The following is an 18,522-nucleotide window of genomic DNA, read 5'->3' on the forward strand; positions in this document are numbered from 1 at the left end:
TCTTTATTTTAATTATCTTTGTCGGCTGTAATTAAGTTCAATTTGAAATGCACTGCCCTGGTCGTCCCCGAAAATTCTATAGGATTTTTCACCATAACAAAGCATATGAGCGGGTTTTGTGTTTGTCCAGAAGCGAAATTCAATGCGTTCGGTTTGGGGAAAGGAAATCAGCCAGTTGTGAAGAGCTACTATATATAGCCAGCCGTAAAGCTGTGTTTATATCTGGCCTGCAAATCGAATGGTTGACTGCCATTATATACTCGTACAATATTCGTCCGGAGCAGTGGCTTCTATTGAGCTATAGATCAATATTGAATCCCTCATTATCCATGGTGATGGGATTCCTAATTCCCAACTTGTTTCCCCTTCTTTAAGTAAGATTTCCAAGAAATTGTGACTTTGTGGCACCTCCCACTTTCAAGTACAATTAATATTGCAGTGCCGAGTGAATGGCCCACAGACTTCGAGTTCCTGTTTCTGGTCCCGTGAGTCGGGATATCGGGTTACCAGCATCTAGCGGCAATTGTTGCCTCATTATGGACATGTTTTTGGTAACACAATACCCACTCTAGTCACTACCTGGCGATTGTGGAGAGGGCGTTGCATGCAGCCTGTTGTACTAACGAACATTTGACAAGTGGCCACACATCGAGCCCACATCAACAAACAAATCAAATCGCACACATCTGCGGCTGCGATGTAAAGATACATAGATACATAGATACGGGCAGACACGTGATTGTTTCATCATTGAGGTCGCCAAAAAATAATTGCGTGCAGGCAATTTCATTGTACTATAAAATTTGAAGCGCCACAAAAGAGGCCAAACAACTTGTTAACGCATTATGGGAAGCGTGGATAAAGATAAATATTGTTGTTTTCTTGGTATCAAAATATTCATATGGCATTGTTCAGTTATTAAACAATTGATAAAGGTTTAATTTAAGATAATAATGTAGGAAGGTAAAACCAAATAAAGTATATATCGATTAAATAGAAGGGTAAAAGAGTTGAGTAATCATGTTTATAAGTAATTCCCGCAGTTACAGTTTCTTCGAGCGGACTCCTATATTAACCGGTTAGAATTTAATTGCGACTATCTAAGACCCAGCATCGGAATCGTTAGCCATTAATCAGCCAGTTGGGGGTGATGCAACTCAATCTTCGATGCGATCAAAACCATCTGCGGACTCTGAAACAAGGGCAATTTGAAGAGTTATCCGTTTTTAACCGGTTCGCAGTCGATTGGTCTCTTCTAAAAAACCCATATGCATTCCAAAGTAGAGCAGTGCTTTGAAAGACAATTCCGGTTTCAGTACATTTTAGGTACCCCACGCCACGCTCCAAACATTTGAGGGGCTTGTTTACGCGATTTGAAAAACATATTTTAACCGGTTTGCTGCGTAGCTAATTAGAATACGAATTGCATGTGGGGTAGTGTGGTCCATGTTGTTTTCGATTTTGTATTTAACCGACCTGCCGATGTTGTCGCCGATTTTTTACACGCCCACAAATCGGTTTAGTTATGGTCATCGTCTCTTCCACTTTTCCACTTCTTCCTACGGTTTGTGTAAGGTGTTTATTACAGTCAGGCCTCGCAGTAATAAACACGCATTCTTATACTATTCTAAATATTCATAAACTGGCTAAATATACCCAATGCATTTGGATTTTTGTTCTCTTTTAATTCTTATTACCCAGAAGACGTACTTACTTTAAGCAGAATTAAATGGAACTTATTAAAATATTATATAGTTATACAGTTCCAATTGGTTAAGTTAATACATACAAATAAAAAATTGAACTAACATATGAGGTAATAGATGATTAAAAAATATGTTGATTTTATAATCCTTTCAACTCAAGTCACAAAGTTTGAAATACTCGAGACAAACCTGTTGTTAAGAGGCGCATTAACCCAAAAAAAAGGTGAAAACCTTGGCCAAAACGCAGATGCAACGGCCGAAACCCAAACACAACAAGAAGTAAACAAACACAAGGCAGAAATATAAACATTTTGGCACGTGATTGGCAAGCTAGCACTTTAATTTCTAGCTGAGCGTTTTGCAGTCGCCAATAAATTATCGCTCGAAAATAAAAATTACGTATACGCAACTCCAATCGGAACGCCCCCGCAACATGTTGCTGCAACACAATGTCGCAATACCAAACCTGTTGTTTGCAACATTTCTCTCCCTCTCTCTCTGTCTCTCTCTCTCTATTCCTTACTTAACAGAGCTGTTAACTAGAATGTAGGTGGCGTGTTAACAGAAGCCTGTTTTTTCTGAAGCTCCAAAGAGAATCCAATAAGTTTCAGTCGGTCGAGCAACTTGTTTGCAAACACACAGAGCAGCCCCAATCAGAAGCTTTTGCAGTGAAAGAATAGCAAAAAATAGAAAAGAAAAACATCTGTGGTAAAACTGTTAAAAAGTAAACAAGTTGAGGTGTTCTAATTAGAAAGCAAAGTGTTTACGTGTACCGAAGAAAAGCGGAAAAACAGTATCGGAAAAGCGAAGAGCGGAAGGCGTGGAGCGTGATAAAAGCGGTGGCGACAACAGAAACGCAAATAAGCGGAGAAAAAATCTCGTGGGTCACAAGACCATTCAGAAAAGCAAAAGAGAGAGAGAAAAAGTGGGAGCGCGAGAGAGGCGATATGCTGAGCGCCAAAGCTTTGGCACAGTGCTAGCCACTAAAGTGGAACACCCGCTGGCGGGAGCTTTTGCAGCTGCTACCGCTGCCGTTCCCCTTTCGGACCACCACTGTCAGCCATCAGCAACATGTGGTTCGCCATTTCAGTCTTCGCCCTTTTGGCCGTTTGCGGGCTGGCCGGTCGCCGGTGGGGTCGCTACCTCTACCTGCACTACGGCCGCCACCTGCTGCCCCGCTCCCTGCTCGCCGCCAAGAACCGCGCCCCCACCCCGCCCCTCTCGCCCACCAAGGACGACCAGAGTTTGGAGGCGCTGCTCGACGAGAGCGGCGAGATGCACGAAACGGTGAGTGCAGATCGTTGTCGAAGGGATTTGAGATAGGACACGTCCTCAATCGGGGGTATCAGTGAGGTGTCCTCTGATCAAGGATGCAGGTCAATGCTATTACTTCACCCACTATGTCATAAATCCGGTTAAATATATTACAAAATGCATATTGAGAATACTTTTTATAATAATGTAAAGTCGAGGGTTCAAATAGTTATACATTACTTACAACTTATGTAAGACAGAACGAAAATAAAGCGTAGCAAAATAATTTGCATTAAGCCCTTTTGAATAATAAGTATGAATAATAAATAAAACGGTTTATTATATATTCTGTTAGTTCAGTATAATAAAGTAATACATTTTAAATCAAAGAATGCAGGTCAAATGTAAATTAACTGTGTGCCAACTAATTTGTAATAAAACATTTATAAGGCAATAATTAGATGGTTTAACGGATGGTTGCTTGCAACGGATTTAAACTAGTCTAAGGTCAGTCCATATTTAGACTAAAGTATAAGCAATTAGTTTTGAATTTCTTACAAGTAATGTAAGACACAACAAAAGTGAAGCATTACAAAATAAATTACCTTAAGCCTTTTGAATAATAAGTAAAATATTCAGAAACACGCGATTATTTCGGCATAAAAAAGTAATTAATTTTCTTCAAAGATATTATTCTCTTTCAATTAATCAACTCCCACCTTACCGCAACCCCATAAACTTTGTTGCTCAGTGCGGATAATTAGAGACGAGAATAAATGGTGTGCATATATTATAAGGCGCTATTATCGAACACGTTTCTCCTATTACAAGTCACTTTAACAGCCAAGTTAATAGCTCGAACTGATTCGCAACTATTACGCCATCATAATTAGACGCAAATGTGTCTCGAAGAGCCTGGCATGGCGAAACGATGATCATCCGTCAACCTGTCAGATGCCTCGAACTTTGGTGTTTGCCCGGGTCAACGATCTTTCCGGAGGAGCCTCCAGTGGAGCAATATTGTTACATATATTGCAATCTCTCTGGAGAAGTCGGATGATTCCCCGGAAAGAGCTGCTAGATGCTATTTGGCTTTGGCAAACACTCGGATTGTTTGGTGCGAGGATGTGACCTCACAGCACATGATAACTAACCTAAGTTATTGTGTGCAGCTAGCCAAATATTTACGCAGACAAATAAACAGTGACCAGCGACAACGGAGATGTAAAAACAAAACACACTTCAAAACTCGTAAATTGCGCACCACAATGCCTTGCTTCGCTATTTTAATGCAATTAGGCCAAAACAAATGAGGCAAAAGCAGAAACAACAAATTCTGATAAGTTGATTCGAGCGTGCAGAACGGAAAAGTTAAAATAATTCCTCAGCAGAAACAAGAAGCGATAAGAAGTGTAGGAAAAATAAAGAAGTACAATATAAATTAGGTTATCGGTGGTTGGAACTTCCTTGGGGCCAGCAAATTTAAATTCTGCGATACTCCACAGGCTTAACCATTTGAATTTATTTATTTGTATTTCAAGAAACTTTTGCTCGACTGGGAATTTATTGGTGATAAAAAGAAAAAATGTTTATTAGTTTAACAAATCTATTTTAGTTTTCTCTAAAGCAAAGCCATATTTTTCTACAACAGTCTTTTTAGGGGTACTAAAATAGAAATAGTACTTACTATTTATAGGAAGTTATTGAATTTTTTTTTGTGTTTTGAAATAAAAACCTTATGCAGTTTCAATAAATAAGATTTTGCTTATGAGCTGATGTGTTTCTACATGTTACTACAACTTGGCTTCACACCTTCCACAGGCCAAGCCCCTCACACACCTTAATTGCCACCCAACCCCGCCTCCAAACCATTCCAACCCCGCCTCCAAACCATTCCAACCCCTCCTCCAAACTATTCCTACCCCTCCCCCAACCCCCTCCCCCTTTCCCCCCATTTAAATGAACCCAAGAACTCAATGGCCGTCTATGCTTTGCATACCTATCATCTTTTCGCCATGTCCGCCGTTCTTTGTTTTAGCCCCTTTGTTTTGGCGGCTCTTTCGCGGCTATCAGGTCTCAATACTCGTTTGCCCGGTAAGCGCTTTTCTGCGCCAGCTCCTCTTCTCCTCTTCTCTTTTCCGCCTTCGCCTTCGCCCTCGTCTTTTCTTTTCTTTTTTTTTTTTTTTGTTTTGAGGCCGGTTCTTTGGTTTTGGCTTTGTGGCGTTTACTTTGAATTTTTGGGGCCCGGAGAAACCAGTTGATGCATAACCGTTGCGGAACATGTTCGCCGCCGTTCCTCAAGCCAAAGTACGTGTCTTCTACAAGTTTTTAGTTTCTTGAATGGTTAGTTCTCCACAAATAGGGAGAGGTTATATGATCTAGGAGTTATATTTTATAAAGAATCTAAAAGCATATTTTAAATAAACGTGGCTTTAGTGAATCATCACTGTGCAGATTCGTAAATAACTAATACATAGTTATAATTATACATAGTTAAATAATATACCCCTCTTTCCTAATGAATTCTTCTGATGTGTTTGTGCCAAAAAATAATGACAAGTGGTTTAAAGGCCGTCGTCCCATCAGAAGGACGGTCTAATATCACAGTCTCACCTTCAGAAGAAGCGATGGCCCCGCCAGATTTGTGGCGAATCGGTTTAATGCTGCTGCCAGTCAATTATAATGTGCTCTATATTAATTATTAAAAATAGACAGCCACTAATAACAGCGTGCTATCTTATCTGCATCGCAGAGAAAACGAAAACAAATTGCAAATCTTGTCGAGCAAATACTTCTGGCCAACTGAATTCGAGCCTTGTGTCGTGACTGGGTTACAGAGGGAAACACCCTCGGGAATTGTTTTCTTCCCTGCCGGATTGTTTTACGACTGCCGACTAAACAAGAGGTCGTAAACGTTAATTGCTCGTATATGGCGACTATATAAATCTTATCCTCTGCGCTACCGAATTCAAGATCTACTTGTATAGTAGTATAGTAGGTAGTACTTATGTTCCAAAAGCCCGAAGATTTGATAACTCGGTTGGGGATACTCCCCAGCAAAGAAATTGAAGTATGCGCTGCCAGTTATAAATAACTTGAAACCAAAATAGAATCCAGGCCTTTATCAGAAAGGTTTTTATTTATAATCTATGAAATTTATTTACATTTCGCCTACAAAACTCGAATTGAAGGTTAATAAATTCGAATTAAGGTTCTTGGTTCCTAGAAAAATAGGGTGTGGGGTTTTTCACTGCCACTTTTATGGCAAAACTGTTTACAAATTTGACACACTTTTCAGATAAACAGTTGCACGAAAAGATTGCATCTCGAAATGAGAGAACTCAACGTGAGCAATTTGTCACTGCTTTCATTATTATTATTATATTTTATTTAACTGATCTCCAGAGGCAAAACTCGAATTAGTCCCTCTCTCCGCGGATATAGTATATAAATATCTGTCTCTCTCTCTTTTTGGCCGAGCAAACTCACGACTTGAGCAGCGTTGATTTGAGCGAGCGGCAAGCAAATACATTCCGCTGGCGGCCAATAAAAACGGTTGGACTAAACCCGCTGGCAGTTGGCTTTTAAACGCGCTACGCCAAAGTCGGTCAAGTCGGCGGAGATAATCCCCCAGTCCGCAATCCACGATTCACAGCATCTCGCCATACAGAACGTTTCCCTGTGGAGCAACGGACGATAAAGATTGTGGTTCGATCAACAACTGGGAAGAGCACGTGCAACGTGTAAACGTGGCGTATACTTGATATTGCGCATACGCCACCTGCGCCGTCGTGTGTGCTGAAAGTATTGAGATCGATTGATTGAAAGTGACAACGAGCCAGTGCCGAACTAGATGAAGATGTGCGAATTGATTGTCAGTCATGGACTCGACCGCGAGGTAAAAACATCATTAGTGCGGCCACGAACACCTGACTCATGTGATTTCCCAGCTGTTCCACCCGGTTTTTCATTACCTCAAATAAATATATTGGGCTGTTGGCTCTGCGCTCTGCGGGGAGCACGACTGAGCTCGGGTTTCGAAGTAAACCTATAGGCGATACAGCAGCCAGTCGAACTGCCATTGACGCCTGACTTTGGCACTCTCTCTTTTTATTTTTGAGTACCCGTTCCGATCTGCGATTCCCAGCTGATGACCCCCAACGAAGTGCGTTTTATGTTATTCTGCCGCCTGCGAAATTGCGTTCTGCTTTTAATTGTCGGAGGGCAACCGAAAATTGCAGTCACGCTTCAATTACCTCGGACTCTTTTGTGCCATTTGGCTGTCGCGAAAATTGCGCAAACCTGTCTGGCAGCAAAATGAGTTTCCGATCTGTTTCACTGACCCAAATCAGGCCTTGCTGGCACACGAACTCCGATCAGATCGCTCGACCTTCCCTGCAGCTCTACTGTAGTGTATCTGCGGCTATCTGGCTTTATCTCCGACTTTGTATCGGACTAATTGCAGCCGAGGTCGTCTATCGCAGTCGAGATTGCCGGGGAGCTCCTTCCTAATTGGTTTGGAGCCTGCCATAACGACACTCGTGGCGCAATAATGCGATACTCAGGGGTTCTTCAACTCGAGTGCCTCGCCGCAAGCTAATCAATCAGTCCGCCGGAGATCCAGATCCAGATTTAATCGAGTCGAAAACTGCGACTCCGAATTCCAGCTGGCTGCATATTTTCCAAATTACTTTTGTGTGATATAAGAGCGGGAATGGGAATAGTATTTCGCGAGTGGGTTTTGTTTTGGCCTCATCAAGACTTGCTAATGCCCGAATCACGGCCACCAAAAAAAAAAAGGGGGATTCAGACGAGAGTTGCCTTGGCTTCGAGATGAGTTTCGGATGTGAATGATCTCACTTGGAATAAGACACAGGTGATGGTGCCTGGTAACTGATGTGTGGGAGCCGTCTCCTCTCGTTTTGGCCATCTTAAGTGCCAAATGTATGCAAAACTTATGGAACTCCCTGAACTGAACTGAGAGTGAGTTTGTTTTGGCAATTCGTACTCGATCCCTGCGATGCGAAGACAATTAGCACACTCATTGACGTCACTCGCGAAATGTTCACACGCTGTCAATGGCGACATTGTCACACCCTGCGACAATCCACAAAATAATAACATATAATATAATAGGGAAAACAAAGTCCGAAATTAGTCAGAGCACCGAAGTGAATTTCACATGAAGGCGTAGGCTTTCGGCTATCAATAAATAGATGGTAACATAAGCAGCTTACGGCGATCAAAAACTCTGATTTCAGCCAGATTAGATTGTATTGAAATTGAATTCGGTTCACCCAAACACCTCGTTGCTGGAGTGACACTGTTCAGTTCCTTAATGAAAGTTATGACAAACGGTTGTCCATCATGGGACTCCACGAAAAGTTCGCAAAATTTCACTTAACACATAATCCCAAAAGGAGTAACCATCGAAGCTTTGCGGTGAGAATATGGTGACTTGGAAGTGGTTCTGATTTACTTCGCAAATTAAGTGAACAATTTTTAGCTGTGAAATTGAGTATGTGCCTCGAAAGAAATTCTTATATTATAAAAAGGCTCCTTTGCTGTTGTAAAGGATTTTTAAACCTTGAAATGTATAAGTGGCTTTTAACTGGCTTGGTTACTATGTACTTGCGAACATAAATACATATGTACTTAGATAGTTAAGGAGAATGGATCCTATTTGTGTAACAGTAACAAGACTTTCGTTTTATTTCTTTGATTACTTTATTCAAAATATGCGACTGCTCCTTTTAAGTGTCTGACGTTGAATGCTTTTTTATTCTCTTCCTTCTTCTCCTCGTTCAGCCGTTTGAGCGAGCTCGCAATACCTGATCATATACTTATTCTATTCTATGAGGGCGAAAGAGATGGTTATACATCTGTGGTCTTTAACTGTAATTCTTATTCTAATGGTACAGTGGGTATTGTAGGTAAACATCCTACTACATTTGTTTTTTCAGGAAAGGTTGGAACTTTTACAATTTAATGTGCATTTTAGTTTCCGCTTTTCCAAACCTAAAAAACGTTTTTATGTGAAGTGCCAGTAGGATTCGGATACTCAGCTAAAGAAAATTAGAAAAAATTAACCTAAAGCCATTATTGAATACTTTTTACCTTAGTTAACCCTTTATTTTACCTAAATCTGTTCCTATAAATATTCTGAATGGAAAATTCTGAATTCGAAAATGTACTTAAACGAGAGCTGTGAAGAGGTGAAGGAAATGGGACTGGGAACGGAAAGGGGCAGGCGTTGATCCCGCCTTCATCGGGTTTCAGCCGTTCGGTCGGGCAGTAGTCTCATTTCGATGCCAGTTATTGTTTTATTTCGTTCCGTAGGAGTACAGAGCTCCCCAAAGTAAATTTCCCATTTATTCACCCCACCGGGTTTTATTCCGTGTTTTGTCGATACTCTTTCGTAGTTCGGTAGCCCCCAAGAGCGCGAAGAGTGCGACCTCGAAGGTCTTCGTCCTCGACATCGACATCGACATCTTCTCTGCTAGCGGAACACTTGTGCGCGTGCACGTTCACGTCGCGTGATCGGATCGAGCAACGGGAATGAGTGGCCACCAGTGCAGCCTGGGCAAGCTGGCCCAGCGCGGCGCCCGCCTCCAGATCTCGCCGCTGGCCTCCTCGGTGCGCAGCTTCTACCACGGCCACAGCCACAGTCTCCACCAGCTGGGCCAGGTAAGCCAACCTGGCCGAGCGAACCACAACCAGATGAACCAGATGAGCCAGTGGAGCAGCAGCAGTATCGGCGGCAGCAGGGAAGCTGCTTCCCTGGAGCGCAACAGCCGGGTGCGCAACATCGTCGGGGTGAAGAAGACGCCGCTGGTCAGCCAGATGCATAGCCTGGGCCCCGCCAAGGTGCCGCCCTATCGGATCCAGGGCAAGGCGCGCCTATTCTCCTCGTCGAGCAGCCTGTCCGCCGCGCGCTCCCAGCAGCAGCTCCAGCAGCAGCAGGCGATGATGGAGGAGGAGGAGGACGAGGAGGAGGCGGGCGAGTACGGTGCGGAGCGGTCCCACACGACGGCCTCCATGTCGGCCACCCAGAGGCGCTACAACCAGGCCGAGGGCTTCGGCAAGGGGATGGCCATCCAGGCCGCGAAGGACATCAGCCGCTCCATCCAGGAGGAGCTGATGGTGGTGGACGCGGAGACGCGCGACATGCTCAACTGCGACCCGGGTCGCCAGGCTCTGCGCGACTACCACGAGCACGTGAAGGCCCGTCGCCAGCGCGCTCCGGTGGATCCCATGCAGGGATGGAAGCACCCGCGCGCCCTCAAGTCCTTTGCCAGCCAGTCCGCGTCCATTAGCGATAGCGAGAGGGAGAGCGAGCGGGAGAGGGAGAGGGAGTCGGCCACCCAGATGCAGGCGCAGGAGATGCAGGACGAGCGGCACATGCGGCCGCGTCGCCGCCAGATAGTCACGGGCCACGCGAGTCGCGGCAGCATTCCCCTGAAGCAGCCGGAGCTGCACTACCGGTCCAACTACGACCTGTTCTCTCCGAACGCCAGGGAGAAGTTCTCGGACCACCGCAGCGAGCTGCGTCCCCAGACCAGTTGGCACAGCCCCAAGGCGGCGGCGGAGGCGGTGGAGGAGCAGCCGCAGGACCTCCTCATGGACGTTTCCCTGGCCAGGGCAGTGCGGCCGGACATCACGGTGGCCAGGGGCATGCAGAAGCCCGCGGAGGAGCAGGCGAAGGAGTCCGGCGGATCGTACTACCAGCAGCCGAAGGCGGAGCGCGACTTCCTCAGGCAGGCGTTCCTAGGCGCGGCCAGGAGTCGCCGCAAGGCCGGCCAGTCCCGCTCCGACGAGCTGCATTCAGAGGCGGCGGAGAACGCGGCGCAGATGAGCGCCTCGCAGCACGTGATCAACCAGAAGTACGCCGGCTACCGCCAGTCGTCGGGCCAGAAGCACCCGACCCGCCAGTTCGTGGAGTCTGTCAATCCCACTCCCCAGCTCAACAGGCAGCCGCGTGCCTTCTCCGAGCCCAGGGATTCCCGCAGGCGGCGGGGAGGCATGAAGCAGGGCGCCGAGCGGCAGGCCACGCCCCAGTTCTTCGGGGAGTTGCAGCGGACGGAAGCCACCGAGGATGAGGACAACGCCGACTGGGGGGAGAAGCCGACCCGACCCGACTCGAAGCGCGACTGGCCGACGCCCCACCACTCGCTGCTCCAGATGAGCTCGCGGAGCGACTCGCGCCTGGATTCGGAGACCAGGGAGTCCGGGGATGGCAGGGAGACCAGGGGGAGTGGCAGGAGCGGACTGGGCGAGAGGCGGGGCACCAAGACCGGCGAGTCCGCCGTGGAGCGCAACGATATCGCCATGCCCCCGAACTACAGGAAGGAGTCGGCCGTGCAGCGCCTGGGAGCTGGCTTCCCCAAGTACAGCAGCCGCGCCTTCAACAGCTACTAGGTCCCCGGTTCCGCCTCCATTGCCTTCCCGAAAGAGATTCCTCCCCCATCGATGTCCACTGTCGTCCCCCCAGTCAGATGTTGGCTCCGGTCTGGAGTCCCCGCCAGACGGAGGGAACGCCTTCCGAGCAGAAGGGGGCTGTCAAAATCCTTGCAAGTCTACCAAATTGAAGCGTCGCCCAGAAAATCCCGGCAGTGTCTTTCGCCCAAAGTAGTAATTTCAACGTGTGCATTCGTATTGCCAATTAAATCCAGTTCAGTAGTGTGAAGTAGCTTACATTGGAAGGGTTTCTATTACATTTTGTTTTTGATTTGGGTATTTGGGTTGGTGTAGTGATACAATCAGGGTCTTTTCTCTTCAGTGGTCTATTTCTTCAGTAGCCTATTTCACAATCTCGTATGTGCAAGAGCGAGATGTACATACTTAGAGATGGGTTTACATGGTGTTTCTTAAAGGAGTAAGGGGGACATCAAGGATGACTTAACTTAAGGGATACACAATAACGTTAACTGCTTATCAAGCAGTGCTTAATAATAGGTATATGTACATAGGGCTGCTTGCTACACATTGGAAAGGTTTCTATTACATTTTTTTTTGATTTGGGTATTTGGGTTGGGGATCTGCAGTCTGTTCTTGAATTCACGAAGGACTGTAGGTTATTCAATTGTACCTACTCAACTGATCAAAAACATTTGTAAATCGTAGAGCTGTCGTGAATCCAGCTCTTCTGTGGATCAGAATCACTAAGCATCCCCTCAAGCATTGTAAAATAAACATCTCTGCGCCGTCTAAGTGTGTTTTCCTTTGACTTTTGTTCACTCGGCTAGTGCCAACAATGCCAAGCGAGCCCTTTTGATTTGTAGTTGAGTTTTCAGCCAGACAAGAGACACCCCACCCACAAAGTCGAAACAAACAGACACAGCAAACTAGCACTGCACACCCAGCCAATACTCTTAAATGAAACCCCAAACAGCCCAAGAAAAGCACAGAAAATGAAAAGCTAAAACCCTTTAAACTCCTCCAAACAGCAAAAACGTATTTAAGTATCGTTTGGAAATGTAATTTAGTTTGATTTGGAATTTACTTTTTGTCTTATCAATTAGATTATGTTTAATAGCAGCCCACTGAGTGTAACTTTTTGTGCTAATATATGTTCTTGTTCGTCCATCGTTCTCCAGGTGCTGTCAATGAGCACAGATGAGTATCGCAAGACCTCACTCTTCGCCACCGGCTCCTTCGACCTGGACTTCCCCATCCCAGACCTGATTGGCAAGACGGAAATCCTCACAGAGGAGCACCGGTAAGTGGTCACCTCCTGGGCGCCGCTCCCCCTTTTTCAAATCAAGTTCTATGCGTTTTCACTGAGCTGCTTTCATCGATGGGAACTGCTGGTCAATGCCTCTTCGAGAATGCCCACTAATCCTGGTTTTCCCTTGCAGCGAGAAGCTCTGCTCCCACCTGCCAGCCAGAGCCGAGGGATACTCCTGGTCCCTGATCTTCAGCACGTCGCAACATGGTTTCGCCCTCAACTCCCTCTACCGCAAAATGGCGCGTCTGGAGAGTCCGGTCCTGATTGTCATCGAGGACACAGAGCACAATGTAAGTTGGGGTTACAAATTAGAGTTATTAAGAGGCATGAAAGAAAGGAAAAGTCAAGCAATTAACGTATATTTTTTCAAGGGGAATCTTTAATTTAATTTTAAATATTTAGCATACTTTGAAAGGGCTCAGATGTAATCTCATTAATTCGCTCCTCACTTAAATCCTGCTCGCGTCAAAAACCTAATAAAACGGCTTTATTTTGATTGTTTAGAGTTTGTTTATGGGATTTTAATTAGAAAAATTCTTTAATACCTGTTTAGCATTGATAATTATCCGCATGCTAAATTTCAGCTAAGTGCAGTAGAGATTGCCGCAATTAAAAAGTGTATGTAGGCCTGTTAAAAATGACTGCACAAAGTCAAAACAAATTCTTGTCACACTTTTAATTAGCAATATTTACCCGTGAATACATTGTTATACTAAAATATATCATTTTGATACCCAAAGGTTTTTGGTGCCCTGACCTCGTGCTCGCTGCATGTGTCGGATCACTTCTACGGCACCGGCGAGTCCCTGCTCTACAAGTTTAACCCCAGCTTCAAAGTGTTCCACTGGACTGGCGAGAATATGTACTTCATCAAGGGCAACATGGAGAGCCTTTCGATTGGCGCTGGAGAGTGAGTGTTTGATGCCTTCTGATCCTCTTTCATTTGCTAACCCAATTTGAATTTGTGTGTTTCAGTGGTCGGTTCGGCCTGTGGCTGGACGGAGATCTGAACCAGGGACGATCGCAGCAGTGCAGCACATACGGCAACGAGCCTCTGGCGCCACAAGAAGACTTTGTTATCAAAACACTCGAATGCTGGGCATTTGTTTAAGTGAATTTCTGTTGTCAACAACAAACCAATTTAATTAACTATATGTACTTGTACTAAACCAACAACCTGAGAAAGATGTCAAAAGCTGATGTGCGTCTAGGGATCCTCCGAAACGGCCCGCACAGCCCTCGACCCGAAAAACACTTGCAAACACGAACACCACGAGGAGAGAGGAGGGAGGAGGAGGATATAGAACACTGATCTGATTCTGATTCTGATCTGGAGGAAAACGCTCGGAATCTTCTGTTCTCGGATGCAAAGTGCGAGCTAGCTACGCGTTGGAACGTATTAATTATTTAGTTTTATATTACATATTATTATACGAAAGCAACTAAATTATGTGTTAGACTTAAACAAAAGCAGAGTATGGGAAACCCCAAAGGCAGACAGACAAACGACACGGAAATTGAAGCGAAAACAATTGAAGATACATTAGAGGTCATCACACACACACACATCTCCATGAATTAAAGCACACGCATACACCCACACACACACACAAGCACACATTTAAGTTAAGTTCTTATTATCGGAAAATATAACCACCAAATTGTGAGAAGTATCATATAGCGAAATTGCAAATTTTGATCATTTATCGTGCCTGGTTCTCTTCACTGATTTCAGTTTGAATTTAATTTCGATGGTTTGAGTCACCCTATCCAGAGCATTGCGAAAAGAAGAAGCAGGAAGCTGAGAAGTTGAGAAAAGTAAAAAGAATGTCGATATAATTTTTAGTGCAAAAGTTCTGATTGCAAGTAAAACTGAAAGCGAAGATAACTTTTAACGATTTGACTTTTATATAAATGTAAAGAAGAAGGAGCCGAGGGCGAGCGTTTTATTTTTTAGTTTTACACGATATACATATATTTAATTACGATTATGTTAATGCTAATGATGTTGACTTTTATGCAATTATACTAAAACAAAAACAGAAACAACACCAGAATGAAATACACAATATTATACAACCAAACTGGCCAAACAGAGGTTTTACTTGATCCCAGATCCCCAGACAGTTAAATATATCCCCCCCAAACCCGTAGGTGTGCTACACTTTTCAAAGGCGAGATTTGTTTTGTAGTTGTAAGTTCTCTCCGCAGATATCGGTGCAGCCCGTACATAAAATTTATACAGACTCCTCCGCAGCAGAATCGGAAGGAGCTGCTGTTGGGGGGGAGAGGTTTTGCGGAAGTCAAACCGACAAACTTAAATGGCTTTATATCCCTTTTGAGATACAATTTCAGTATAATTATGAATAAATGATATACATATATGTATACACATACGCTATATATAAATGTACAATGGTAGAAACGAATCTAGGTAAATGTAAGTGTAATTTTTGTAGTGTATTTGCGCCCCCAAAACCAAAACCAAACCCAACCTAGCCCCAAGTTCCCAGTTCCCAGTCGATTGTATTGTAACCTCCCAAAAATCTATCGGCTACGCAACCGAGTCAGAAACATATTCTAAATATTCAAGTACACACAAGACGCTGGAGATAAATTTGAGAGAACAAACGAAACAAAATTGCTGATATTTTACACTGAACCGAGTTCGAAACTAACAAAAAAGAAAATAATTAAAACTATCATTTCATCGGAGTTAAAGTTTATACTGGTTTAAAAAGATTAAACGACTCAGAAGCAACGCACACAAGACATCAAAAGAAATTGTGAAATTGAAAAACGATAAACTGTAAAGATAATCCCTAACCGAAACCCAGAGAATCCTCTTAGCATGCAACTATTTAGAGAAATTTAGCTGAAATTTGCACGCACCCCAGCCCCAAAAAAATGGAAATATACATATGAAAATTTAAGCAAACGATGAACTATGGAGACTCACGCCAGTGAAGAAGTTTTTAGATGTTATTTAATGATCTTGACAGACAATTTTGTGTAGTTTTGCATGCCTAACCACATACCATATGTACATGTACGCTCTATATGGATGATAGTATATACATAACTCCCCTCAATACGCATTGAAACCAAATAAGAATCAAGTTGAAATTCCTGTTGTATTGTGAAAACGGAAGACTTTCTTTTTAGGACTTTAGAGAATCCAAAACGAACATTGGAAAGGCTTATGTTTACTGAGCAAAAGTTATGATAACCGAAACCGAGAGATCGGTTAAGATTAGCTTAAAGATCACTTCAACTATACGCGAACTTCATTTAAAAAACTTGAGACCAAAATGCGTTTACTAAGAGATATATGGCACCACAAACCAGGCGATAACTCCCCGAAGAGGCTTTCGTTGTGGGTCGAGCATAATGTCATTCAAAATTGATATGTATACCGAAATTAGTTTGTTGACAGCAGTCAATTATGTCTCAATACACAACCAACCAACTCACACACAAGCTGAAAGCTTCATTTTTGTAGTCTATGAAAATATGTTGTTGAATTCGTAGATATTTTGTTGTGCGTTGAACGGAAAATAAAGTGAACACTAAACCAAAAGAGAGCGAGGCGGCAAATTAATGAAGATAATTTTATATATTGTAACTTCTGTCAATTAAATTGTAGACTGGTGCATATACCAAGCGAAAACTGAATAAGATATGCCGCACATGTTGTTGTTACGGCAGACAATTGTTTAAGCCATCAATGCATGATTATATTGATGACAATATTGATATTGATGCCCCTAAGTTTCTGTTGTGAGTTCAATAAGTGCTTAGTATTTGTGTAATATGTATTCAGGCAAACATAAGTACCCCGATGTATATCAAGATAGTGCCCCCCCCCCCAATAAGTGGGATTACCCTTAAGCCTAGTGCGAGTGCTTTTTCCACTCACTGTCTGCGTTTCCAGTTTCCAGTGCTTTGCCCATTACCATTACCAAGTTGAGTAGTTTGCAAGCGTTTCTAGTTGTTGTGCACTGAAATTAAAACAAACGTAATTCGCACAATTCGAGGCAGATATTCAGGATATCGGATACACAATATACACATTCTTAGAGATGTAGATTTGCGATTGTCAGGAGCTGAAGGAGCCGAAGGACTCCCGTGGATCTCCCGCTTACTTCAGTGCCGCCCTTAGAACGCTGATTGTAGAACCGAACGATTGTAAAAACTCCACTTAGAAGAGAGCACACTCTAACCATGCCACAACTAAAGGTCCATGCCACATAGCAATGTTATAGCATATAGGGGGAGTGGACGAGCAGGAAGGAAGGAGCAGGTTTTTTAAGGATATAGACAGATCGGGGGAGTCAGAAAGGAAAGTGGGTGGGTGCAGCAAGTGGTTTATTTTTCTACCGGCGGATTGCAGGCGATGAAAATGTATAGTTGATTACTCGACGAACAGCAGCCATTACCTAGGTCGTGTGTATATACGAGATATATCTACCTACATACATACATACATATATATATTTTTGGAAAGCAAATCGAGTGTATCTTGATGATATCGGCTAGCTGTATTCAGGTCGCGACCAAGTACTAAGCATATTTGCAAACGATATTGATCAGTGTACATGTTAAAAATAAATCGAAAGTTCGAACGTTCGCCTTGGTTGTTTCGTTTAAATGGAATGCATTCGTTGTTCTTCAGTTATTCTAAACATAATATAGATATCGGATTAGTTCATGTGTGCAACTTGTATCGTACCTATAATATTGCATTCCAAACAAAAATCAATGAAACTGAAAAACACATGAGCAGAACAGCAAGAAAATATATATAAATATATATACTATATGTAAATGTAAAGTCATTACAAAAATGAACAACTTTTCTGAAAAATAAAATGTATATTCAAATATCAGCAATGGTTTTTATTTTGGGTTGGCACACGTTGTTACATTATTTGTTACCTAACTATAAGTTTTAATACCCTTTTATAATTTCAGACAAGAATTATAATTTGAATTGTAATTTTTATCTTTACAAGTAAAAATATATAGTACATGACAGTCTGTCGTAAGTCTTTCTGGTTCTAAACAAACAAAAAAGTCAAACTTAACCATATAGATGTCATTGAATCTATCCCAATAATAAAAGATCACCGAAAAATGTGCCTTTTGTATTTTTAGAAGTTTTTAGATTTTGATTTAATCAGTTTCAGAAATACGAACTGCTTTTTTTTTAAATCCTAACAAAAAACTGACATAAATAAACGAAAAGTTAAAGAAACGAAAATCTCTTTGTTGTTTAACGTCCCTGTCTTTGTACAACATTCGAAGTAAAAAATTCTCACGATTTTAGATACATTTTTCATAATATAATTTCAGGAAAACACATATTGTAGAATACAAAAATGAGGAAATGTTCCGGAATAGCGTACAACAATCTGTTTTAAACATAAAAAGATTGAGAATAACCTAACAGCTGTATCAGAATATAGTCGTCCGATTTTGATGAAATTCAATTCGTTATTCAAGAATCGTTAGAAAACTCTATACATATTTCAAAAATCGTGATTGTCTGATGAAAAACAACGATGTTATCATTTTATTTCCGTTAATTCTCAATAGATTTTTCGATCTTTCCTATGGCAGTTATATGACATAGTTGTCCGATTTTTTTCTCGGTTCAAGGGTAGTTAAAAAAGTCGTTGTTGTTAAAATCATGCTCGTGGAATAAAAAACAACGACGTTATAATTTTTTTTTTCCATTATTTATATATATAAATTTCGAACTTTCCTATGGCAGCTATATGATAGAGTTATATAGAGTTATAGAATTTAATCCGAAATTGAATAGTACATACT

The 18,522-nt window shown here is 42.7% G+C and overlaps 2 protein-coding genes across 20 annotated transcripts in view; both read left to right on the top strand.

Moving 5' to 3' along the window:
* LOC108090103 (TLD domain-containing protein 2) overlaps nucleotides 1–14,771 on the top strand; it is a 60,996-nt gene extending 46,225 nt beyond the window's left edge. For 17 of the 19 annotated variants that reach the window (XM_017188599.2, XM_017188617.2, XM_017188602.2 and 14 more), the window contains 4 exons: nucleotides 12,557–12,678; nucleotides 12,818–12,977; nucleotides 13,428–13,597; nucleotides 13,663–14,771. In XM_017188599.2, the coding sequence (XP_017044088.1) occupies nucleotides 12,557–12,678; nucleotides 12,818–12,977; nucleotides 13,428–13,597; nucleotides 13,663–13,798 (588 nt within the window). In that variant the 3' untranslated portion in view covers nucleotides 13,799–14,771. Of the gene's footprint in view, nucleotides 1–2,270; nucleotides 2,994–6,732; nucleotides 6,859–12,556; nucleotides 12,679–12,817; nucleotides 12,978–13,427; nucleotides 13,598–13,662 lie in introns of those variants that run through there. The other 2 variants (XM_017188614.2, XM_017188616.2) reach the window with 2 other exon arrangements.
* On the top strand, nucleotides 9,229–11,654 carry LOC108090106. The gene has a single exon (XM_017188620.2). It carries the CDS (start codon nucleotides 9,519–9,521, stop codon nucleotides 11,376–11,378), a length of 1,860 nt encoding a protein of 619 aa, XP_017044109.1. The 5' UTR covers nucleotides 9,229–9,518; the 3' UTR covers nucleotides 11,379–11,654.
* Nucleotides 14,772–18,522: the final 3,751 nt, after the last annotated feature.

This window comes from Drosophila ficusphila, unplaced genomic scaffold, assembly GCF_018152265.1.
Source record: "Drosophila ficusphila isolate 14025-0441.05 unplaced genomic scaffold, ASM1815226v1 contig_791, whole genome shotgun sequence".
NCBI classification, from domain to species: domain Eukaryota; kingdom Metazoa; phylum Arthropoda; class Insecta; order Diptera; family Drosophilidae; genus Drosophila; species Drosophila ficusphila.